The sequence below is a fragment of the Anoplopoma fimbria genome, chromosome 18 (assembly GCF_027596085.1).
Source record: "Anoplopoma fimbria isolate UVic2021 breed Golden Eagle Sablefish chromosome 18, Afim_UVic_2022, whole genome shotgun sequence".
Classification (NCBI taxonomy): domain Eukaryota; kingdom Metazoa; phylum Chordata; class Actinopteri; order Perciformes; family Anoplopomatidae; genus Anoplopoma; species Anoplopoma fimbria.
This window is the reverse complement of record NC_072466.1, coordinates 21,042,806-21,068,379: the sequence shown is the minus strand read 5'-3', so window position 1 is coordinate 21,068,379 and position 25,574 is coordinate 21,042,806. Positions and strand designations below refer to the sequence as shown.

Below are 25,574 nucleotides of genomic sequence, written 5' to 3'. Positions count from 1 at the left end.
TGTCTGTCTGTCTGTCTGTTCCTGGTATGTCTGTGCTGTCATTGGTTTCTTGGCTATACTTATGTTTGCCCCCCTCCCCGTCCTCCCCCCCCCTCCCTCCCTGCCTCTAGCAGCTCCTCTGCCCCCTCCCTTGCGCCTGCTGTATCCCAGCTCTGCCTAGTGACAGAGAAGGCTAGCGTCAGTGTTCGAGTGCGTGCGCGTACTTGTCCTTTTTTGGGGTATGTTTGCATGCTTGTATTTTGCGTTGGCGTGTGCAAAAAGAGGCACACGTGCAGAGGCTGAGTCGATCAGACAGCGCGGTCGGTCCTGACGGCACAGAGCTGAGCTGCATCCTCAATAAAGCTCTGCTGCATACACGCACACGCACCCACACACACAGGCTCTGATCCTCTATCTGATGCTGTCATACTTGTAAAGGGAACCTCGTGCCAAATGAAAAGGACTGGTATTTGTCCTTTTGAATTTGTTCAGCACACTCTTGTGACTAAATTAGCTGCTTAGAAAGACTGTTGGAACAGTGCTGCAGCAGCCTACAAGGTTACACAAGCAGGCAGAAACTGTGGGCAAGCACCATATTCGTCTCATCAGCAGTGATGCACCGATGCAGCTTTTAGATCAGAAGTATCCAGCTTTTTACCGTATCAGTTTATGTAAATATGCATTCACCACAGGTTAAGCTAATCAAACATTACTGTTTTGAGGTTTTAGGGTGATATTTTTATGCCTCTGCGCCGTAAACAGAGGTTTCTTTTTCTTGACTGGGATATCGTTGGAACCTCTGGAGTTCAAAGTCACTGTGACCTCACAGAACTCGCTTTTTGGGACATAACTCAAGAATTCATATGCTAATTATCCAAATTTCACCCCAAAACAATCTGAAAGGATAAACTGATGAAGTGATGACATTTTGGACAGACATGGATGTAAACTGCTACATTACTGGTCGGTTGAGGCTAGTGGATTTTCTAGTTTTTCATGTTGTGATACAGCAATGGACGCACTCAAAGAGTAAAACTTACAGAAATGTCTATGGGGCGGGACTTAGACAAGGGACAATTCCGCCTTTAACATTTAAACACACACACACACACACACACACACACACACACACACACACACACACACACACACACACACACACACACACACACACACTCAAAACCTCACCGGCCACATTGACATTCAAACTTGTATTTTATGGCGTTCCTGCTCGATCTGCTTAATTAGATAATGATGGAGGGGATGTGCGAAATTAGGCAAAGACTATGAGTGAGAGAGACGGGGAGAAATAGCTGAAATGGATTTAAGGAGCCCACACAATTGGCATGGTTACGCTGAAGAAAATATCATGTGCAGTCAGTTTATCTATCTGCTGTATTCTTTGTTCCTCTGCCTCAGCGCTGCTCACAACAGCTGACACCGATAGAGCGTTGACCTTGGCTCGTGGTGCGGTGGCGAATTTGACGGTGACCTAATCTATTTTAAGGCCCATCTATGTATCTACGCTGCTGCAAGCGTGCATGTCGCTCATACTCGCTGTTCCGACCACAGCGGAGACGCAGGAGTCGAGTTATGTTTGACGGGCGAGCAGCTCGGCAGCGCCGTTCATCCGTCTTCCACCTGAATGGCGGCCATTAACGCCAGCTTCTCTCGCGTGCAACCGATCTGTTTGTTGCCCCCGGTCCTTCAGCCGTCGTCTGAATTGCTTGTGTTTTCTTGCTGGTGATAAAATGAAGCCTTTGAGCAGCGCCTGGCAATCTGACACATTCACTCGTGAGCGTGTTTCCTCCTCAGCATTGTTTCATTCTGATACTCTGATTTAGTGGTTTTGTGGTGTCGGTTTTGAGGGTGGAGAGTGAGTGGAGAGTGAGTATGTGACGTATGTTATGTGCACAACTGAAAGCTGAAGACCTATTTGTGGGTGTTATGAAAGTACCTCTGCACATTTCAGAGAATTGAATGTGGTTGGACTAGCCCACACCCCACTCTGTAGTCACTTTCCTCTTTCTCTCTACTGAGATTTCTCTGGTGGGGGAAATCCTGTGGTCGCTCAATTGTCTTCAACCGAGTCGTCACTGTCATTCACCTCTATATATACAGAGAGCTGCCTCACACTGCTTCCTTCCTGTGCTGAAGGTCACGATACAGACACAACAATGTGACACTCTGCTGATGAGTAAATTTCATCTCCCCCCAAATCCAATTTTTCCCCCCTGAGGCATTTGGACTAAGACTAATCAGTGCCATAGTAACTTCATTCATTTTGCTCCCTTCCTGTTTATTGATTGCTCGTATGGTATAGTAGTCAATAGGGAGTGGGCTTATTGAGAATCAGTTAAGAATAGCTTTATTTCTTTTAGAACAGCAAATTTAACAGATAACATTTATTCTGCAACAAAGAAATAAGACTCACAAGCAGAGAAATGTGCACACACTCATTCCTCTCCTGACCAATAAACCCAATATCTGTCACTAACAAACTGTGAAATTGAGTCATTTGCTTCTAATGCTGAACCCAGGGTTACATATGATTTTATGTTTTGATACAGTTTTCCTTCTAAAACTCTTAATTTACCGATATTAGGTAATGATTTATTTCCACATGTTCTACATGGTGTAGCCCCCGCAGCTAGCTGCACAGCTTAATGTTGGGTTCCCATCTGTTTTCAAAATGCATTATTTGGGCAAATCCGTTTCCCTCCAGACTCAGTCCTCCTCTGATAAGGAAATATTGCAAATGAGTCATTTCCATTTATTATTATAATGATATTCCCAAGGTCAGCAAAGAGCTCAGATAGGACATTTGTTAGCATGACATTTTTACAACCTTTTTTACAACCTTTACAATCAAAAAAGTATTTCTCTGTTAATATTGATGCACAATCAAGTGTGAATTTTTGCAGATAACAGCAGCCCCCCTTTAGTTACTGTTGCTACGCCTGTCAAGCTTTCACAGTCATTTATTTTTTTATAGAAAGGGTCCTGAATCCTCTAAGTTTTCTTTGGCTAACTTTATTTTGAAATAAGAATGCTGTAGAAGGGTCATAAATGTAGAGACAGAGTGTAATGAAGTCCCGCCCATATCGGCGTAGAAAACCATTCATCACTCTCCATTGACTTTGTTTTGTGTGAAGGTGCCTCTAGATGTAGGTGCTTCCTTTATTGTTAACAATTTTAGACATTTCATTTTCTTTTTTTATTTATTTGCACACCATAGTAGCTCTTTCTGTGAGAGGGCTAAACTTTTTTACTAAATAGTTTTCTTCAAATAATATGGCCACCTTGAATGACACTCTGAGTTCTACTCCTGTACTCCGATTCATTCAGCAATAAAGGAGAATATTCAGTGGAGGTGGAATGAGCCACATGCTAAAGTCACAGGTGTACTCGGCTTAAGTATGTGTGGTGACAGAACAGTTGTCGTAGGTTTCTCGGTGCTACTCTACATCGTGTGCAGCACACGTCTGTGGAAGCAGACAAAGTCCAGCCTGTGGTTCATCAGCCCGGCTGGGTTGGTGCGATCACCTAGATTGTCTGGCGTCCTCGTCAAAACACGGGGCCCGTCCCACTGCAGCCTCCCACGCTGACTCAATCTGCTTATCGCTGAGGTCATTAGCGGTGTTAACTGTTATCTAGGTGTCCGAGCGGCTCCTGCACGGCCGCTGTCTGTTCCTGCAGCTTACACCGTTGGACCTGAGCTCATGGATAAGTCTTAAATGGATAAGGCTTGAGTTTCCCCTGCCTGGTTACCTCTTGGATGGCTCCTTTAATTGGTCGGCCAGTCAATTGAATCAAAGAAAACGTGTGGACGTCAATTTATGAATTGATAACAGTAGTAGTGCTGGTTCTGACCTTTGTTTTTGTGCTTTTAGAAGATTATTTGCCCCTCTTCCTACCAGTTCTTGTGTTAGGAGGAGGAGGAACATTAGCAGAGCACCTTCTCTGTTTGTGATATAAACATGGGTAGTTTTTTTTTCTTCTATGATAACAATATGGAGAAGACCCAGTCTGTGCCCTGATCGGCTCTCTGCCTGTCTATCACTGCATCACGGCTTTGAAATAGAATAATTGTTTTGTGTGTAGAGGTCATATGTGTGCCTCCCTCCTGCTCTAAGGGAAGGCCCGTCCTAACACGCCCAGGTGTTGCCAGATGCATTTTTTATGGATGCTTTTGGTTACAAGTCCCAACACTGACACCTTTCTTCTTCAGGTTATAGTTTGTAGCCTGGTAGTCTTTTTTATTTTTGCAGCGATGGGGACTGGTTGTGGCCTAGAGATAATTTATTTTTATTTATTGACTTGTTTTATCCACACTTGTACTTAATTCTCCATCATAAACATTTTAAATCATAAATAAAACAAAACAAAGAACATGCATCGTCTATGAATTGAATACCATTTTTTTTTACGAGTGGAAGCGGGGGAAAAACAAATAAATACAAAATAAATAACAGTACGTAAAGAAGAAAAAAAATTATAATAAATGATATAATAATGAAAAACTTGTGGTCATTATTGACTTGTATTGTACTTTACTTTACTATTACTAATGAGAAATTGGGACAAAATTGGACTTCAAGGATTTTCCCTTTAATCGAAAACAAAAACGGCTACAAATATGCAATCATCACATTCAAATACACCACTGCTATGGCCCATAAAACAGATTTCCTCAAATATAGGCCTATAAAACAATGAATGTATGTACATATACTGTAGCCTTTGTGAACATCTCCAATCAAATACTTGGCTTTGCTGGGACTGTCTGTCTATAGATCTCCTCCGCCGCGTCCCCGTACCTGTGATCCGCCGCGTCCCACATTCTACCTGTGATCCGCTGAGTCCCAATGTGATCTCCCAATGAATAATGGGAGATCACTATTCCTTATTTCATGGTATATGTAAATATTTATTTCTTGGGATTTTTTGGGTAATTCATAGTCTATATTTAACAATCAGATGCATTTGAATACTGTTTTGGGCGTTGATTAGGGGCGGCTGTGGCGTAGTGGAGAGCAAGGTAGTTCTCCAATCAGAGGGTCGGTGGTTCGAGACCCGGCTTTGGCAGTCGATGTGTCCTTGGGCAAGACACTTAACCCCAAGTTGCTCCTGAAGGCTTGCCATCGGTGTGGACTGGATGATGAATGTTAGTTAGAGTCTGATGGTGGCACCTTGATGGTAGCCTGTCATCAGTGTGTGAATGGGTGAATGATATGTAATATACTACTGACTGTAAGTCGCTTTGGATAAAAGCGTCTGCTAAATGACTGTAATGTAATGTAATGTAATGATTACCATGGCAACGGTCCAAGTTTTGAAGCATTCGGGTCAGCCCTACTGTATGGTTTTTATATTTTTTGGGTCCCATCATTCATGCCAAGGTTGTCATCGGTAAACGGGATGTACCAAACTGGGACTTCTCGGCAAATTTAATTTCAAAAACAATTTTCAACTGCATTATCACATTTAGGATTAATGTTTTTTTTAACAACTCAGCAGCCGTTGAAGTATTCACCTTTGGGAAAAGCGTAGCCCGGTTTTCATTGTATTCCTCCATGTTATAGCAATAGCTTCAGGTCCTTCCTGTCCGCCCCCTTGGTGAGCACACCTCGTTAGGCAGGTTTCCAGAGAATGAAAGGGATCTTGGATTACCTCCACCATGACACATATGGCTACAGGGAGCCTGCAGCCGAGCACATCTCACTGTCGACTAGAAAAGACCCGGGTCATCTGCGAAGTACTCTGCTTGTTTTCTACGGTGACAGCAGTGTGTGTGTGTGGGTGGGTGGGTGTGTGTGTGTGTGTGGGTGGGTGGGGCTGTATAAGCATGTGAGCCCATGAGTACCTTTGCATGCGTATAAGTAGATGGTGTAGTTTTACTCTCACGGACTTTTCTGAAATATCCCTCCTTCCACTCCTCCATGATCTTTTTCTTTCCTCTCCTTACTCCTCCCCTTTTCCTTTTTCTCTTCCCATCCTCCTCTTCCCTCCTTCTCTGTCGTCTTTTTGTACTCCGACCTCTCCTCTACCGTTTTCCTCCTTTCCCTTTTGTTCTCCCCTTTCTCTACTCCTGTTACCTTTCCTCATCTCCTTCACTTGAGACTTGACATTCCCCTCTTTAATCTATGCCAGATCCATTTAAGTTTCCTTATTATTGTTATCCACTTCACTGTTGTTATAAAGGTCTTAACAAATGCCTGGTGGATGCTTTCATTCATTTATAGCATGGGTGGTCCCGATGGGAATCAAACCCTTACATGGTGCAGTGTCAGTGCCGGGCCGTACCAGTCGAGCCACAGAGGGCCGTAGCTTAGTAACCACCCCCCTCATTTTCCACCCAGAGTGGAAATTAAATCAGAAAGGATGAGCCCAAAAAAAGCAGTAGGAAACTTGCGCTGTGATATCTGTCAGGATGTTGTGACACATTGGTGCTGGAACACCACTGGCAGTAAAGTCTTACTTTTGTTTTGATTGGTGACTTTTTCATTTGACTGATCTTTAAATTCATAAGCTGCAGCTTGATGTTGACGAGGTCCCACAGAGCAACTACATTCTTGTTCGAGCACTGTGCCAGCTCTGGGTTTTTTTAACACGCTCCCTATTGGAAAATATTGTCCTGGTTGCTGAACATTTCCCACAGCACACGACGCCCCGGTATTCCTAGCTCTGGCTCTTGTAACAGCCTTGTAGTGTTTTTCCTCTCAGGCCTGTGAAGGCACTCGGAGGCTGCCATAAACTCATTTGTTTCTCTGATGGAGCAGCGAGTGTTTTCCGCTGGCATTAAAAGCAGAAGATTCACTCAGTTGTCAGTGTCTGTTTCTCCACCTCCAGAGCCCGCTTCTTCTTCCAAAGTGGAGATGGAGTCAGGACAAACATCACATATTATAGACTTAACTGGATAATACAATCAGGGCTGTTTTTTTTTAAAGTACAACAAAAGTTCTTCTAAATGGATCATTTTTGGATAACAACATTTTAAAATGAGTCAACACACTTCATTAGCAAAGCTCCTTGTTATTTATCTAGGTTTACCATGTCTTATGTTTTAAGAGTACCACTTTGAATAGTAATATGTATACACTGAACTGGTACACTTCATGGTATAGTTAACCATCTGCACTGAGGCCAGCTAAAACTGTTAATTATTGTGGGCAACACAGTCCTGCTAGGCTAAGTGATGGAGCTCACACACGAAGGATGCATTGAATCATATTTGATGCATGTCAGGTAAAATTAGTATTTGGCGTCATGATGTGTTAAAATGTAATTTTGTAAAAATGTGTTTTTGAAGGGAAACACCCATCGATATAAAATCAAATATTCAATTCAATTCAGTTTATTTTGTATAGCCCAGAATCACAAATTACAAATTTGCCTCAGAGGGCTTTACAATCTGTACACATGCGACATCCTCTGTCCTTCCCTCACATCGGCACAGGAAAAACTCCCCTAAAAAACCCCTAACTTCTTAATGTTATACTCTGAAAAAACAGAAGTTATCCTACTAGGCCCAGATCACCTCTGAAATCAATTATCTAACAATATAGTTTCTCTAGATGGCATTGCTCTAGCATCCAGCACTACTGTAAAGAACCTCGGAGTTATCTTTGATCAGGATCTGTCTTTTAACTCTTATATAAAACAGATCTCAAGGACAGCCTTTTTTCATTTACGTAACAGCGAAAATCAGGCAAATCCTGTCTGAAAGTGATGCAGAAAAACTAGTTCATGCATTTGTTACCTCTAGACTAGATTACTGTAACTCCTTATTATCAGGCTGCTCTAATAGGTCTCTTAGATCTTTACAGTTGATCCAGAATGCTGCAGCACGTGTTCTAACAAAAACTAAGAAAAGAGATCATATTACTCCAGTATTAGCTTCTCTGCACTGGCTCCCTGTTAAATCAAGAATAGAATTTAAAATTATTTTACTTACCTACAAAGCTCTAACTGGCCAGGCACCGTCTTATCTTAAGGAACTTATAGTTCCATATTACCCAACTAGAGAGCTGCGCTCAATCAATGCAGGGTTACTTGTGGTTCCTAGAGTATATAAAAGTAGGATGGGAGCCAGAGCCTTCAGCTATCAGGCTCCTCTTCTGTGGAACCAGGTTCCAGTTTTAGTCCGGGGGGCAGACAAATATAAACGTAGTAGTTTTTTAAGCACAGGTATGCGCACGGTGCTTGGTATTTTCCGATAAAAACAAAAAGCTATCGCTTGATTGTTCAACCTTTTTATTATTGAAAATGCTTGTGCAAGTTGTACCGTAATGGACACTGCACGTCCTTGGGTCCCCATCAGTACACCGGCCACCAGTGAAGTACAACGAATGAGCTGTTCTCAGAATATGCGACGGACACACAGGCAGAATTCCTTGCTTTATAGTTGGATATCATTTTAGGGAGTGCTCGTATAGCACCATTACAGTAGCATTACCTTCATAATTATCAATCGTCAGAAAATGTTTGTCAAGACGTCCAGCATGACTTGACAATAAGTGAACCTTTACAATATACACCCATTCATTCTTTATTGTAAAAACCATTACCACTGCTTAAGAGAGATAAGATAAGATAATCCTTTATTAGTCCCGCAGCGGGGAAAATTAAAACATTAAAAAGGGAAGTTATTTTGCAGTATAGCATGTTGTCAAGGCCCCTAAACAAGAGATGCAGCTCACTACACCTTGAGATTCTCCAAATGTCAATTATTTACCAGAGTTTAACATTTTTACGATTCAGTCAGCAAATTGTCCTGCAATATATTCAGGATTATCTATGTGAATTGTGTGGCACCATCCCACTGTCTTATCACAGCCATCTTTGTGTTACTATCAATACCCAGCCGAGGAACAATGCAGCACCTGGTGTGTCTGCCACCTACAGACAGCAGGGAAACCCAGCCAAGCTGGGTAACATGGGCCCGGCCGGCTCCTTTCATATTCTCTCTTTTATCTGCAGATGCTATCGGGATGCCGCGTTGATGCTGAAGTTGTGTAAATCGACTTGTTTGCCATGTGGGTTGAACGGGTCTGCGTGCAGGCTCGGAGGATAATTTGAAGTGCTGGGAACACTTCCTGTGCAGACAGCACAAAGTGATGCAGCCCAGCCCCCCTCCCCACAAGGCGGTTCTTTTTTTCTCACGTCGCTGGCCTGGCTGTATGCTCACTGCAGCTGTCTTGGCACTGTAGCGCACACTGCATCTGACCTATTGTTTGGTCAAGCCCCGCCTCCCTCCTCTTCTGTTGGTGTTTTGTGGTTTGTTAATATTTTGGGAACTTCCTGTTTGTGTGCTTAATGCCGCCCGGCCCAGATTGTTTAGTTTAAGGCCTTCTGACCGCTCCTGCCCTCTTATTAGTGCGACAGGACCAGAAGCAGAGGAGGGAAAGAACAAGAAACACCCAGAGAGGGAAGGGGCCAAGGCAAGCTGTCCAATCGGAGAAAGTCAGAAGGAAGCGTAGGACACGTAGGAAAAAAGAGATGAAGGGATGGAAAGAGAGAGAGAGAGATGGGTAGGGATGACGGTGAAAGGAAAACGTCAGTGAAGGGAACTTGAGGTTGGATGTGGTTGAGCGGAGGGTGCAAGGTGGGGGGGGGGGGGCTTATTGCAGACAGACAGCGTTGGGAATTCTGGTGATGCTGGTGTGCAGCCTACAATTTAATGGCATGTTTACGTGCTACGTAAGAGATTCCCTGTTTGCCCTTCGCAAATTTCCGGTGCTTATCAATGATTGAATGGCGCACCCCCACCCTCTCTGCCACATGACATCCATCTTACATGGCAAAACGTGTGTCAGTACCCCTTGGCACTGCCTGTGGGTATCACACAGCATGTGTGATGTGAGAGAGTGAAACACAGGAAAAAAAAGGGCTGCGTGTTGGAAGTGCTGCTGGCACCGAGTCTCCCTCCCTTTAAAGGACTAGTTTATTAGAATGACACAGCTTTAATTTTGCCTTTGATGATCTTGGTGTGCTGTTTATTTGTTGTTATCTGGCCTTTCAACCAGGAAGTACTTTTGTAAAAAGGCAGCTGTTATTTATAGGAGACAAAAAGCTGCGTGTTTATAAGAAATGGGACATGATGGAACATTTGTTCACTTTTGTATTTTTTCCCACCGCAAATAAATACTTTTCCCTCATAAGCAATAAGCACATTATGGGAGCGTATTAACCCTGAACCTGTTGCACTTTGTGTCAGGAATAAGGATTTCTGGTGCAAAACTTTCTGTAGCAGGGAAATGATACCGTCAGGAGCCAGCCTGGCTTTGGGGTACTTGCTTGACACAGTGGCACTGAAATGTCACATACTTAGCCATTTTGAATCCAAAAGTAATGTAACAGACAGCCTGGCCCTCAGCATCATTTAGGAAAAACCTGGGACGTGTGATCTCACAGGAAATGGCCTATTTTTGACTTTTCTAAACATATTTTTGAATCATGACTTCACATGTTTCCCGTCAGCTGTAGTTGTCACACTAAACCATGGAAAATATGTTATTTAAAAAAAAAAAAAGTAATTCAGACCTATCATTTGCTCCCTTTTTGCAACGCGGAGCAGTTCCTCAGCAAAAGCTTATTCTAGTCTAGAAAAACTGATGGGCAGTTCTCCCCCTCCAGCAGTCCACCATGGTCCGATGGAGGAGAAGGCCATCCCCGGGTCTTTTCCTCTCCCTGCCATTCTCCCTCTTCATGTCATATCCTGCAAAGCCTCTGTCTCTCACCATCAACCCCCTCTCTCTCCGTCTCCCCTTTCTCTCTCCTGCAAGCGGCATTTTTGTGTCGTTACCTCACTGTGGTTGTAAATAATCCCCGTTATGGCTTCCAGATGTCCCTCCGTCCCGCTCTGGAATCGGGGATGGGGTTTGAGGGTTTGTAAGGGTCGGACACTTACTGTAACTGGCTCAGCTGCTGGCTGGGTCCAAGAATGTGATGCCTTCACTGTCTTTGTCCTGCCCAGTTCCCACGAGCTGAATTTGACTTGATTTGTATTTTCCACTCTTCTTCTTTTTTAGTTTCTATTTCTCAAGAGAGGAGTCAGCCTCTGGCCATGAGTGATATCAGTCAGACAGACTCACATCTATCATACCACTGAAATAGTTTTCAACTAGACTACAGGAACTGTATTTAGGTAGAATTCAGGTGTTTGTAATTACTAATTCCTTTATTTTGTCATCCCCGCTTACTAACGCTCTTCTCTCTAGTAGATCACATCATGTCACTTTCAGGATTCAATATGTCTGATCTGAACTGTCTTACCAAAAATGTTATGGTAGGGATGGCAATCTTCAAAAATACTTTTGTTGAAATTCTTATAAAATCCCACCATCAATAAATCAAATGCTCTGACAAAAAGAAACGGGGAAAAAAATCTGGTATCTGTGGCTGTCGCAGGACTATAATAAGCCGATGCATTCATTGCACGTTGCCAGTCTTCTACAAGCTGCTAGCTTAACAGCTGTTAGCACTAACAATATCCATGTTGGTTATTTAAATTCTCTTTGATCATTTGAGAGAAGCCTAAAGGGACAGGCTTTCAGTGTTACCGACCGGGCGACTTTCTTGCAAGATTGAACAACTTTTTGTGTTATTCCTATTAGCTACTTTCATTGTAAAACAGTTGGCAACAGTGTGCTGAGTTTTTAGGTTTATGAGTCTGAAAATGTAGCATACTCTTGCTAGTTTCTCAAGATTAACAACCCCTGCTTTAAGATGATCAACTTCATAGTTTTTAATCAGGACCTTCTGTATTTGCTTATGCAAAAAAATGTTGGGCTGAAGGCTACACTGTTATTTCAATGTGTCACCTACATATTTGATATTCCATTTAGTGAAAGCATAAGTATAGGATCCAACTCAGACTGGCAGATACCCATTAGGACTCGGGAACTGGGCCAAAAAAAACTGGGTAGGGACATCTCTAGGTATAATGAGATTTGTGACATTACAATGGGGATTACATTTGTCAAAAATATACTTATAGTTCCTACAAAAACAAAAAGGTATTTTTTTTGTTTGTTTTGCATCTCTCAGAGGTGCAAAACTCTCACTGGTGTGGATTGATACATTCATAAAATAAAATAAAATACAAAATAATAGTTTTTTGAGTATAATAGATGAGCGACAGTCATTTAAAATGCCCCAAGTTATTCCACAACAGTGTGGGTGTGGATTGCCCTTTAGCCTCTCTGTCTCTGTCTTTTTGTCCACCTGGATCATCACTCCGTCTCTCACGCCCTGCATGTGTGACTCCCCTCTTTATTTATTTATTTCTCTTCTCGTTTTCCCTCGCTGATTCACATGTCTACTGATATTGCACCACTACTGCGGGAAGGCAAGAAATACATACCCCTGTATATAGGTACCTGGAAGTGCATGACCCAGGTAGCGTGCTCAAAGCCGCACACAGACAGTTCCTCTTCAACGTGCACAGGGTGACACACACACACACACACACACACACACACACACACACACACACACACACACACACACACACACACACACACACACACACACACGCATACACGCATACACACAGGGGCAATGTGGGGAACCTCTGAACATGCCCTGTGGTTCCTTTTGCTTGAGTAATTCTGAAGTTAGATCTACATTGTGTGAAGCTTGCTCTACTCTGGGACTCTGGGAAAGTATCAGACAGACTATATGCGTCAGATGACTGTTATTTTCCCATGTGCCAGTTTGCACTTAAGAACACAGAACATGACGCGCACAACAGTGTATTGCAATACTTCAAATAGTTTCTTTTTCATTTTCACTGTTCTGAAAATGATATGGAACAGCAGGGGAAACAAAACATCATTTTTCGACTATTCCAAATAAACAATGTAGCTCCGCCCAGCGCTGAATCACACACACGGGTATGTAACAGACATTGTAATACTTGGTGCACTCATGACACACGGACAAACTTCCCACTAACACACCCCGGAGACTCAGGCATGGAAGAGACCCAGCTCTGAGGCCCGCTGCAAGCACCGAGCATGTCTTTTGTGGGCCGGCTGCTAAGTGAACACACTCGCCTGCAGTTACAGAGTTTCACACAAGATTGGCTCAGACCGAACGGAGCAAGATGGGCCCGATAGGAACTATGCGTTTTTGGGGCTAAACCGGTCTGGCTATGTGGATTAGCTGGCGTCACTCGTGTTTTTCCAGTTTCGCTGCATCCTAAGGCCTATACCCCCGAACATGTGTGCGTCATGCAGTGTACATGCTGCTGCTCGTGTATGTGTCTTTAGAGTGTTTGCGTGTCTGTGAGCTCATACAGTGTCTGCGGATGGACGCCCCCCCCACAAAGCGTGCTGTACATTAATGTAACTGTCGTCTTTCCCCCCCCAATCTTGGCTCACTTGCCCTTTTACATTGCAAAATCTTCTGAAGACAAAGAGCTCCAGTCATGCTTAAGCTTGGATAGTCACTCTCCCAAGCTTTGCCACGGGGATTCCTACCACACCTTGTCATAGCAACGGTAGCTATGTTTAGGCCTACCTGTGTATTTTGCCAGTGAGTTAAGATGTATGACCGCACTGTATGGTATTTTAGTTATTCCACTCTGCTGTAAGAAAGGGATGCAGCGTGTCGCTGTGAATCCATCTCTGCAGTAGGAAAAGTACGGACACATTGATCCCTGGGTAAACGTTGGGCGAGCTCGGCGAGGACAGGCCGTTCTTGTTTGAGTTTGTGTTTCATACTGTATGTTGACTCTGAACGCTGACATATGGGCCCGGTATTTACAAAACACTCAATTCAATTGCATTTACAAATTACAGGCAGCATTAACAGGTTAATAACAGCTGTGTTCTTCAGTCAAACCACCTGCCGTTGGAGTGATGGACGATGACTTCATTTTTTTTCTCTCTAGAAAAGCAATTCATATCTAATCTGTTTGGCTGTGGTGTTTCTACTAAAGCCAGAGCAGAACATAGTCACCAATTATTTGTCAGATGTAGATGTAGGGAACTAGATCTTGCTGTGTGTGTGTGTGTGTGTGTGTGTGCTCTTTGTTGTGGACAGGGCCTGTGGGCTCCTGGCTCTGAGATGAAAGACATTTCTCATGTGGCTGGTTTAGTGGAGCTCCTGAGTCAGCATGCAGCTACTAATCAGTGTGTTCTCCCTCTCAGCTAGCCCGACTCCGCTCCCCCTACTCTTCGGCCTGCCACCCTGTCAGCTCCGACTCGCTACAAGCAACAGTTAAACCAGAAGTGAGAAGGGTACATGGAACCTCTAGTCATAAAGCTCAAAAACCAGCAGTGAACAATCCTACATCCTGCCTTGTCACATCGAAAATCACTGAGAGGCTAGTTGGCGTCCCAAACAGAACTGCTCTTTTGTTACTGAGTACAAACACTTTTCAATCGGGATGACGGCTGAATGTGACCAAAGATGTTTCTCTAAAATGTACATCAGTCCCCTTGAATTACTTGATCGCTTTAGGACAGACACTGCCCTTTGTGATGATAGGGATGGGCCGAATAACACTGTAGAGTTTGTGCTGAATTAATGGAGCCCCCCTCTTGAGATAATGGCCTCTATTGATGTGGCTGTCCTCAATCAAAGATGTCAATATAGGCTTCCTGAAAGGGTATCGATCTTGTAGCGCTGTTAGCGTACCAAGGCTTTGTCATCATATTTAAAGGGACGGTTCACCCCAAAATCAAAAGTACCTATTAAACCTCTTCAACTATGGTTGAAAAGAAAATAGTGGTCAAGAAGGGACATTGTGGTCATATACTCCCTTTAAATCATATATTCTCTACAGCTGATATATCCAACACTAGGGATCTTACACCAAAGCAATCTAAAAAGATAAACAGCACAACTGGTAAGAAAACATGTGTTTTTGATGTTGGGGTGAACTGTCCCTTTAAAATATAAATAAAAAGGGATAATAATTCAGTTCAACCCTTGAGGTACTTGTATAAAATACAAATATTAAACAGACTGATGGAATTTGATCCTCTCATGCTTTTACTTATAACTCAAGCATGTGACACTGAGGATTATTATTACACACATATTCTCCTTTGCAACTCGTGATGGACAACCATCATAAATTATGTGAAAGTCTTAATATTTCTTTTGTTTGTTATATATTTGCCCTCCCTTCCGAAGCTAATCTGAGGAAAATCCTAACGTCTGTGCTTTAACAGTGAAAAACAGACGTATGAAAGAGATTTAATCTCTCGCTAATTGGTTAATATTAATTGAGTTAATATGAATCCACAGGGATTGAGTTGTTGACATTATCTTTACCCTTGCCAAACATGCCATGTCAGGTTTGGCTAAAATAGCGAGCTCTAGCAGAGATTCAGATGAGAAGGATTGGACGTTCGGTGGAAAATACCGGCAGCACCGAGCCAATGGTTGTAAATCTTACTACTTTCTTATGAGTTTGTCTGCCAGACACGTTGGCAGTTGTGTGTGTGATCCACCTGTCCTGAATAAAAGACACCATGCTATCGTGAAATCTAACAATGCCAAGTTGATACATGTCCTCGTGGAGGACCATCTTTTTAATATCACATGCACAGAGATTACATCTTTATAGCTTGGGATCGGTTTATGTGGTTGGCAATGTGCAGTAAATTCAATTTAGACAATGTATTTTGCCAGCCAGCCATCTGGTGTTGGATGTGATACATTGTTTCTAGCATCTTGGGTCTTTCCAGGTCAGCACGCCGTGTATCATCCTCTGTCCTAGACTTTGTATTTTTGTTGGAGAATGTACGTGCCACACTGTCTGCTTGACGGCTACCTCGCTGAGCAGCTGCAGCTCGCATGCGTGAGGTGCGCGCATATATAACCAGCCTTACTTTCTACATAGTTTGTCTTTCATAATGGTAATCAATAATTTAATTTCATTATAAATATCACTTATAATTATTTTAGACAGAACAATGTCTGTGCTCATTCACAATTAATAGCCAGAACTATATTTATTTATGGAACCGTGCAAGTCACCACATTTCCCACAACACTGTCCTGCAAATATTTAGAATAAAAGCCTTGTGCTAACAAATTAAGGGATTCTGTCCCTAAAAAGAAACTACAAGGCTTTTATTTTGAAACGGGAAGTGTTGAGTGCTGGTGTGATGTCGATATACTGTAAAAGATCATTTTCACTGTCTGTTTTTGATGTTACTCGCACAGCAACTGGAAAAATACTTCGGCCCTTAAATAAAAAGCAGGAAGGAAGTAAACACATGTACACTTTATGAGAGAGACCGGTTCAGTTGTTTGTCACAGCCTGGTTCGTCATCATTTATACAGTTTTATGGCAATGTCTGAGGCTGGATCACACACCCAAACAACACAGGGTAGACATAGTTTTGTTGTTTCTGGTCTACCCTGCTCTGTAACTGAGAATGAATAAAAATGACTCAGCATTTTTTCTCCAGTCAGGTGTTCCCAGCCTTCTCCGTACACTACTGTCTATTAATGTGTTTACCTGATGGCACACTACACTGTGCCCCCGTCCCCGTCCCTGTGGTCATAGCAGGCCTGGGCCAGCTGTCTGTGGAGTCAGGGAAGGGGAGTGTGAGAGCGGCAGGTTGTTGAGCTACGAGTGACCTGTTTGTTTTATTTCTGCAGCCATTTCTCTGCATGTGTCACAGCGGGAGAATGCCCTTTCCCTCAACACTAAAGGTTCTGTAAAGTCGTGGCGACCAGATGAGTTTAGCATGATGTTTGGCCTGTTAGGGAGCGTGGACAGGCATGACTGGTGGTCAGCTCACACACACACACACACACACACACACACACACACACACACACACACACACACACACACACACACACACACACACACACACACACACACACACACACACACACACACACACACACACACACACACACACACACACACACACACACACATAATTGGATAGCAGGACTGACTTCCATCTCCTGTCTGATCACAGCTATTGATGAAACAATTCCAGCTGGTCAATATGACCTTTTAAATGAACTCTGATTCAATGGTGACTATCAAAGTCACTTCAGTCTGGTGTCTGATCCGCAGTGCAGCTGTATGCTTTTTTCTTGATTGACACTTGATTCGGACATTGATTTTTTTTTTCACGGTTTTCTTTTTCCTGACATGACCTGCTGCTCAGTCGGTCCAACGTACGATGCGATCCACCGATCGCCCCCTGGCATCTCGCCATTAATGTAAATAGGAGACATTGCCCTGCTGTGTTCTGACTTCCCATTTGTCACTTTGCCTAAAGTCTGTCTCCCTTCTCTTTACAGCCAAACCCTTCACTTCCAAAGTAAAGCAGATGCGCCTGCACAAGGAAGACTTTGAGATCCTGAAGGTGATTGGACGAGGAGCGTTCGGCGAGGTAATGTACCTTCTGGTTTTTACACTCTACTTAACCAAACACCAATCCATTACCAAACAAGGTGAGAATCTGCAACCTGGTTTCTCCTCTTGTTCTCTTTAGTACAAGAAGCAGGTTAAGAGTTTGGAGCACATGCCGTGTTTTTCTTTTGTCTACTTGTCTGTTTTGACAGGTGACATCTTTATAACAATAGCTGGTAATAACAGGCTATATTGTCCTGCACTTTAGACCTTAATACCTGACTTATAAAAGCGAGTGTTGTTGTTTTGGATGGTGGATCACTTTCTGCTGCATTCCAGCAGCAGTGCGTCCTATTGGTCTGCTGCATGAGCATGACTCTACTTGCACCTTGAAAAAGACACCAAAGTGGTTCTTCTTTTGCATTTAACCCCAGGAACAGTAAAAGAACCAGAGTGCCAGTGAAACCATCCAGTTTGCTCTATTTCCTTTTTGCTCCAATGCTCATAGGGAGGTTTGCATGCTTATGTCACTGGGTTTCAGGTAATGATGTCAAAGCTGGGGAATGTTGGAGGGACAGGTATTGCAGTCCTGCAGCCAAGGCTCTTACATAACGGCGGTATCCTCCCAAGGCCTTGGGTCTTCACACCGCCTAGTTTTTTCACCGTTGGGCAGAATCCACTTGACAATTAGTTTGGTTTCAGCACTGAATTGGTCACCCTGTGCAACATTCTACCAAACACTCAATCTGTGAGAGTGTTATTCCTCATCTGTACAAACAGGTTAGCGAATACCTGAGTTCATTATGAATCACTTGCAGGTGGAGAGAGACACGGAGGAGGATGCAGGTAGATTTGGGCACACCTGCCCTGCCAGCATGAAGCTGCAGTACCTAAACAAAACACTAATGTGCTCACTGCAGGGAGTGCTGGTATGTGCATGTGTGAGTCATGTGTCTGTCTGTGTGTGTGTGTGTCTGTGTGTGTGTATGTATGTGTGTGTGTGTGTGTGTGTGTGTGTGTGTGTGTGTGTGTGTGTGTGTGTGTGTGTGTGTGTGTGTGTGTGTGTGTGTGTCTGTGTGTGTGTATGTATGTGTGTGATATCCATGAACTGTGCTGCCTTGTGGTAACATTCCAGTGCCTTCTCACCAAGTCAGCTGTGCTGGAGCGACTTTAGTACGGGCTCTAGAGACATGATCAGCCCATGGCTCTGAGTTTAGAACACTGTCACAGCGTGTTGTAATGTGGATGTTACTGTGGTGGTATATTAAACAGAAATATAGCAGAATGAAAGAGAACGAGGAGCTTGTGCCCAAAGCTAGATGTAGTAGTTGAAAATCTGGCCACCACTGGCAGAAGACTGGTTCTGTTCTTTTCTCTTATTGGTTGATAATATTGTCTCTTTCCTTTGCTAATCATAGATGTATATCAGGTTAAGGCAAGGCTTGCTTAAATTGTTCTTAGCAGTGGCCTGACAAAACAAGTTTGTAAGAGCTGCTACCTTAAAGCTCCAGAGAGTCATTAAAAACCACCAATGTTATTTAGAAAGTTTTTCTTCATGGATGTTGGGGTCACAAAGTCAGTAAAGTTTACTATATTCTAGTTCAAAGCTATAACAGCCATCTGAATATAGATGTGAATCTTCACCGGCCTGAGGATTCACAGATTCTCGATGCATCTGATCCTCAATTTTCTTTATTACTGCACTTGGCTATTTTTTATGGAATTATTACAAGCAGTCAGATTCACCTGGACTGCCTTTTTATTCAGAAAGTGCTTCATCAAAAGCAGACTACAACATTCAATCATATAAAAGCTGCATCTATTTAATGCCAGTATCTGTTTCGAGCCACAATGAGTACATAAACCTTACAAACACAAAACATAGATCCTTTTGTGCATTACAAGTGTGCTGTAATCTATAAAAATTAAGTTTTCACATAGCAGCTCTAAGACAGAGCACTACCTGAATGTCTATGGTATTTTCACACCGCATGCAATAGCCTAGCTAGCAGACATTGTTGAAACAGAGAAGCTATTATTGATAGCCAGAGCAACAAGTTTGCGGACTGTCCGCTGGGTGTACACAACGGTGGATGCGTAAGCTCCGCCCTCGGTGAAACACAGAGATCAGAGGGGAGGAGAGGAGCAACAGACAATAAATGACAGCAAAACACAGTAAAGAAAGACTGAGCTGAAATGAAACCAAAATGTTCCGTCACTTATTCCGGCGGATTCATTCACGTCCACTTCTAAATCTGGCCTAAGGACAGATCAAACAAACATGGAAAATGTGTGTTTTAGGGAAGGCCTCGTGGACGTTTGTAAGATTTCCTTTTGACGTCAGCTTTTGAGATTTTGAAGAAAACTGAGCACAGACCTGAGACTAACACATGGGAACAGAGAGACACAGAGCTGAAGAGAGACAGACGGAGATACAGACAGACCCAGATGGCCAGACACAGGAAAGAAAAAGAAGAATACGTGAGAGTCGGAACGGGACGCAACAGATCTTGAGTGCAGGATGTTTTGATTTCATCCTCCCATTGTCAGCAGCAGGCAGAGAAACGGGCATGTGACGTCCGATGAATGGACCAGCATGTACCGCCCTCCTGCCTCTATAAAACACCTCCAATAGGACCAGGTCGCCTCCTCGCCAACACAAAAGGGCCTAGTGGTGCTCAGCCTAGTGGGTGCTTTAGCTGAAATAACTGCAGGAGGGAAGTCAGCGTACAGGAGCAGCAGGAGAGGTGATGTCATCCCAATGAGGGCTAATCACAGTTGTTGTGGTCACTGCGACGTGTAGTTACATTTCGGAGAGGTGCACGTCGGTATGCATCTAGGCTGATTTACCACAGGAGTTTAAACCGGCCTTTAGTGGTTCTGCTCCCTAAGACTAGCCTTGCTTGACATGTATTATACCATGTGAACTGCTGTAAGTCTCTTAGTTCTGTAGCAATTTTTAGCAGATAGCTGGTGTGTTTCGACTCTTAAAGTACTTGGCCTGTGGAATAATTAGCTTATGTGGTTTGTTTCCTAACTGATAAAACCAAATTTGGAGACTCAGTTGACCCTATCTGCTAACGAAAGAAAGAAAGAAAGGAACAGCAACACAAAGTAAACCCCTACAATATTTTTCTCCAGGAATAGTGAAGTATACTCTCACTTAGTCTTTTTCCTGGGCCCTGCAGCAGACACCAGGCCAGACAGGAAGGACACGATGAAGGAAGGAACAGTGGAGAGAGAGGAAAGGAGAGATGGAGAAAAGGACAAAAACAACCCCCCCCCCCCACCTCCCCCTGTCCTCCTCTCTTCCTTCTCCATCCCTCCTCTCCTCTGGTGAGGGATCACTAGGGGAAATCCAAACACTGCAGGAATGTTATCATTGTATTGCATTAGCAGCATTCCACAGCTCATTTAATAGACTACAGACCCCTCTGTTGCACAGGACGCCTGTGCTTGTTTCACTTCTCTTGTGTGTGCGTGCAGTGCTATTACAAATTCCTGTCCGTCTGTTTACTTTCCTGTTTTGTTGCTCTTTTCCCTTTACAATTTATGCATATTTTTGTACGCAAATAACCATCAAATAGGCCAAATTTAAAAACTGGATATCTGCTCTGAGAATTATTAGAATCCTACAAGAATATGAACGAGGCTCAAAGAAATCAGCCAGGATGTGAGTTTGGTGTGCTTTTACTATGGGCTTGCAGGGGTTTGTCACAGCAGCTTGTGCAGCTCCTTTTTTGGCCAAACGTGAAAGCCAGAGTGGGGGGGAAGTTTGTCATGGCAGTTATCAGTGGAGGGAGAGCTGGCAGTTGTTATGTTGTTAAGATGGAACAAGAAGGGGATGAGGAACACAAGGGGAGAGTGTGAACACCACACTTTAGTCAGAGCGGGTCAGAATGGTGGCCCATATTGAATGTAAACGGGTCAATGACGAATAAGGCTGCTAAAAAGATCATTTTAAAAAGTATTTTCAAATTGGATGTAGTGCATATTTTTGTGTGTGGAACATAGTTGTTGAACAAGTTTCATTTGTGAAACTACTTTTCAAAGTGGTTAAATTCATTTAAACGGTATTTTTTTTACTTCACTGTGGCGCAACCGAATATTTGTTAAAATAAATATAATTTCCTACCATTCATTTGAACTGAAATCTTTTGCAACTTTCCCTTAGAGTGTCTACAGTGCCTAACACATATTTATTTTGTGGATGTGTTTTGTATTTTTTAACAATTTAAGATCATTGCATTCTATTGGCCAGGTTTTTAGTATCTTAATCATCCGATTTTACATTTAAAATGTGAAAAATGTTGATACAAATATACAAATGAATACATGCAATAAAATAGCTATTAACATTTTAGTTATCAACTATTTGGTCACTTAAACCTATTATCTATTGATCTAAATTCATGTTTTATCTGGTTGCACCACCTGACGTTTACCAGTTGTGCCACCTGACAACATGAATAATGACATTAATAATAACTATTGAAGTTAAAGTAGTAAATATATTTCATAGTATCATAGTAATCATGATCAGTACTTAATAACTAGAATATGCTACAGTGCAATTGATTGATTAGATAGACAGACTTTAATGGATTGTGATTGAGCAACAATTAAGTCTTATTTTGATATATTTATTAAGAAACACCAACTCAAGACAATTTAAAACAACTCATAAAAATGTTTAAATGCATAAAATCAAATGTTTTAACATTACGTTTCATACCATTATATTAAATGCATAGCAACTGGAATGCAACAAGTACAAACTAACTCGAAACTGATTTTAAAAAACAGACTTTGGAACTTTCAAATCATTTTGAACTTTAAAGGTATGCTGACCTTACATGGTTCAAAATGTTTTGAAATATTTTGGTATACAGCCTTTTTCAGGTGTGTGTACTAAAGCTGTCAAGAGTGAGCCGTGTGTATAACAGAGTATTAAGAGGCTCTGAGATCACATGGAACTCCTCCCGGTGTTTTAAGAAAGTTATTATTTAAAAACCTGAAAGGTCTGACTACTGTATAAAAGTAAGAACTGACAGCCATGTTTGTTGCATCTATTTGGACTCCTGTATTAGTTTTTGTTCTTGTTAACAAACCATATATGAAATACAATAAAGAGTTTAATGATAATATAACATTTTTCTAGTTTTAGATTGGTTGTACCACCTGACATGGAAAGTGTACCAGCCAACCTATATGTTGAAAGTAGCAGTTTTTAATCAAGAATTGAGAGGGATCTTAAAACATTGTCACTCAGCCATAAAGGTCAGTTGGGGTCCTCTTGATGATGCTACATCCTGGTAACTGTTGTGTACTTTAATATTCAAATAAAAGTCACATATTAACAGCTGTGCCACCCTGACATTTGAAGCATGCAAATTGTTGGACAAAAGATTTCAAATTGTCTAAATTGCTTTGAACTATAGGTGTTTGTAAAATGTGGTTCATTTGAAAGAATTCAACAGTAAAATCATGCCATTGTATTCATTTTGAATTTATAACCATTAAAATATATTTTTTAAGTTTCTTTAGTCTGTTCATTAGCTCGGAAGGTGGCGCCGCCTTCCATTTTCAGGGTTTGAGGTGCAAAAACATAAAAGAATATATATTATTTGAATGTACTGAAGATGTGTTTAAACTCAATAGCTGTTATCGAATGAAATGATATATGTCATGAATTAATAATATTATTCTAAAAGGAAATAATGGGCTCGGACACAGAAATATGGACGTCATATTATTGACCCAAACACTTACATGTTTGTGGACGTACACTAAATACATAGGATGTATGTGTGGTGTGTGATGATTGAAAGGTTGTGAGATAGTTGTTTTGATAGTTGTCATAAAAACTTTTAATGTTCTGTTTGTGATTTTAATAGTTCAGACCACATATGGCTGGGCAACATGGAGAAAATCCAAAAACCCCAATGTTTTTGATCAAATACCTCGATATTTTAGGGTTGACTATGTGCTATTACAAAATATTTACATAAAGACACTTTTGATAAATAGTCATCAGTAATAAGTACAAGTGATAAGAAAAGGGCCGACTATGGCTCAGTGGTAGAGCAGGGTCGTCCTTCAATCAGAGGGCCGGCTGTTTGATCCCCGTCGACACTAAATCTTAATTGGTGTATTAATGTGTATGATTAGTTAGATGGGCATGTCCCTGCAATCAGTGTATGAATAGATGTTAATGGCTGAGTGATGACATGGTGCGTTAAAGCGCTTTGTGTGGTCAGAAGACTAGAAAAACTCCATTCTTCATTCAATGTGGATATAATGACAAAGGCCCCCGATCACACAGTGACACGCCACAACAGGCGGGGCCGCTTCAAAAGCAGGTTGACCAGTAAAAATAATCATGGTGGTGATGAGTTGATTTAAGCAGACGTCCAGCTCTGCTGTTGCAGAGGGAAATAATGATATAGTGCCGTTGTCCGTTTTCTACCACATCAACCAGCATCGAAACAGAAAGGCCCGCCTCCTTCCCAAATTCGATTGGCTGCCAAGTGTGAACTTGACTAATGGTGCTACTCTGGGCCGGCCACTGAAAAGTTGCAAATATTTGGACTTTTTATGCGTGCCTAGAAAAATGCAACTGTTTTCCAGTCGACGTGTTTCTAGAGCCGCGTCTTGTTGTGATCAGGGCCTTAGTGGGTAAAGGTTTATAATAGAACAGCTAGAACAGTCTGGTGAGTGATAATGACATCATACCATGTTAAAAAATACCAAATTTAGGACTACCCTCAACCAAAGAAGTTATTGGTGCAAGAACAATCCTACAATTTTGTTTACTATTGGATTAGTTGATTTAATCAAATGTTCTGTAAAAAAAAAAAAAAAGTTTCTCCACAAAGAATAAAAAAAGCACCACTTTATCTTGTGTTTACCAGAGATGTCCATTTATATAAGTCCTTCAGCACGAAAAAAGCATAAAGAAAGACTAATGTAGATAAGTAATGGTTGTAGACTAAGACCAAAACAAGTTGACTAATCGTCTTAGAATTTGGAAGGGATGTCCCCTCCAAGACGATATGTAGTCTCATGTCATGATATGGATGTAATACCGATGCATTGACTTCCTTCCATTCACTATTGATTTGTCCTCATTAACAAATCATTGCATACAGTGATTAGAGCAGCGCTCTAGTTTTTTCCCCTCATAATGCAGACTTTGCTAGCAGGAAGCATGAATCACATTTAAGTGTCCAGCTGTGTGTCTGTCAAAAGTGTGGATGTGGATCCAGGTGGAGCGCATCTGTTGGCCCTTAGGTTCAGGACTTAAGTACCCGTGGTCACTTCCTGTCCAGGCCTTTCCCATCCTTCTTGTCTCCATTCTGTCCTTCCCCTCAGCTTCTCCTTCCTCCCACCTCATTTCCCCCTTTCTCCTCCTCCTGTCTACTTCCAATCGTCTCTTCTTTTTCTCTTAATTTTCAACTTCATCAGGCCACCAGGATGTTGTGCTGAGATGATCTTTAGTTCCTTTACTGTCATATGGCTTTTTCATAGAAGTAAAATTAGAGCTAAATTGTAATCTGCATTATCTTTTTAGGTTAAGTAATCACCTTTATTACTCATGAAGGCTTAAGGGATTTTGTATTAATTGTAAACTGTATTTTGTTGTTGTGAAGCTATGGAAATGGATCACATGTGAAATACCATGGTGCACATCCTACGTGTCATCTCTGAGATATTGAACCAGTCTGCTATTTCTTCCTGTTGGTCACATTCTTTGTCTGACTCTGCTGTCACACAAACGACTAAAAGGTCTCATTAACACGCAAACTCTTCTTTCCTCTTTGCAGGTTGCAGTCGTAAAAGTGAGAAACACAGACAAGGTGTTCGCCATGAAGATCCTCAACAAGTGGGAGATGCTGAAGCGAGCTGAGGTGAGCGTCACCCACAGGTGTTTAAAGGGTTTGGCTAGAGTGCACCGGCCTCAGAGCTGGTTTTTGGATACGGGGCCATTGCAGCTGCGTTTGAGGGGAAACGTGCAAAGAAATTGATGACGGCGATTTATGATCAACTATCCACACTCAAGTCAGGCCTTCATTGCTAATTGCTTGCAGAACATGTTTCTGCACGAGCTGCCGATGCATGTTTTTCTCATCGACCTCTTCCTGACAGTCTGACATTCCTGTTGCTCCCCTGGGTCGTTCAATCTTCATGCCTCAAACGTCACAGGCCAAAACTGGTCCCTGCTATGTGTGTGTGGGTGTGTGCGCAAACG

The 25,574-nt window shown here is 42.3% G+C and overlaps 1 protein-coding gene across 4 annotated transcripts in view; it reads left to right on the top strand.

Moving 5' to 3' along the window:
- The window catches only part of cdc42bpab (CDC42 binding protein kinase alpha (DMPK-like) b), an 80,836-nt gene that overhangs the window by 13,625 nt on the left and 41,637 nt on the right, over positions 1 to 25,574 (top strand). For all 4 annotated transcript variants that reach the window (XM_054618999.1, XM_054619000.1, XM_054618998.1 and 1 more), the window contains exons 3-4: positions 17,272 to 17,363; positions 25,150 to 25,233. In XM_054618999.1, the coding sequence (XP_054474974.1) occupies positions 17,272 to 17,363; positions 25,150 to 25,233 (176 nt within the window). The remainder of the gene's footprint in view (positions 1 to 17,271; positions 17,364 to 25,149; positions 25,234 to 25,574) is intronic.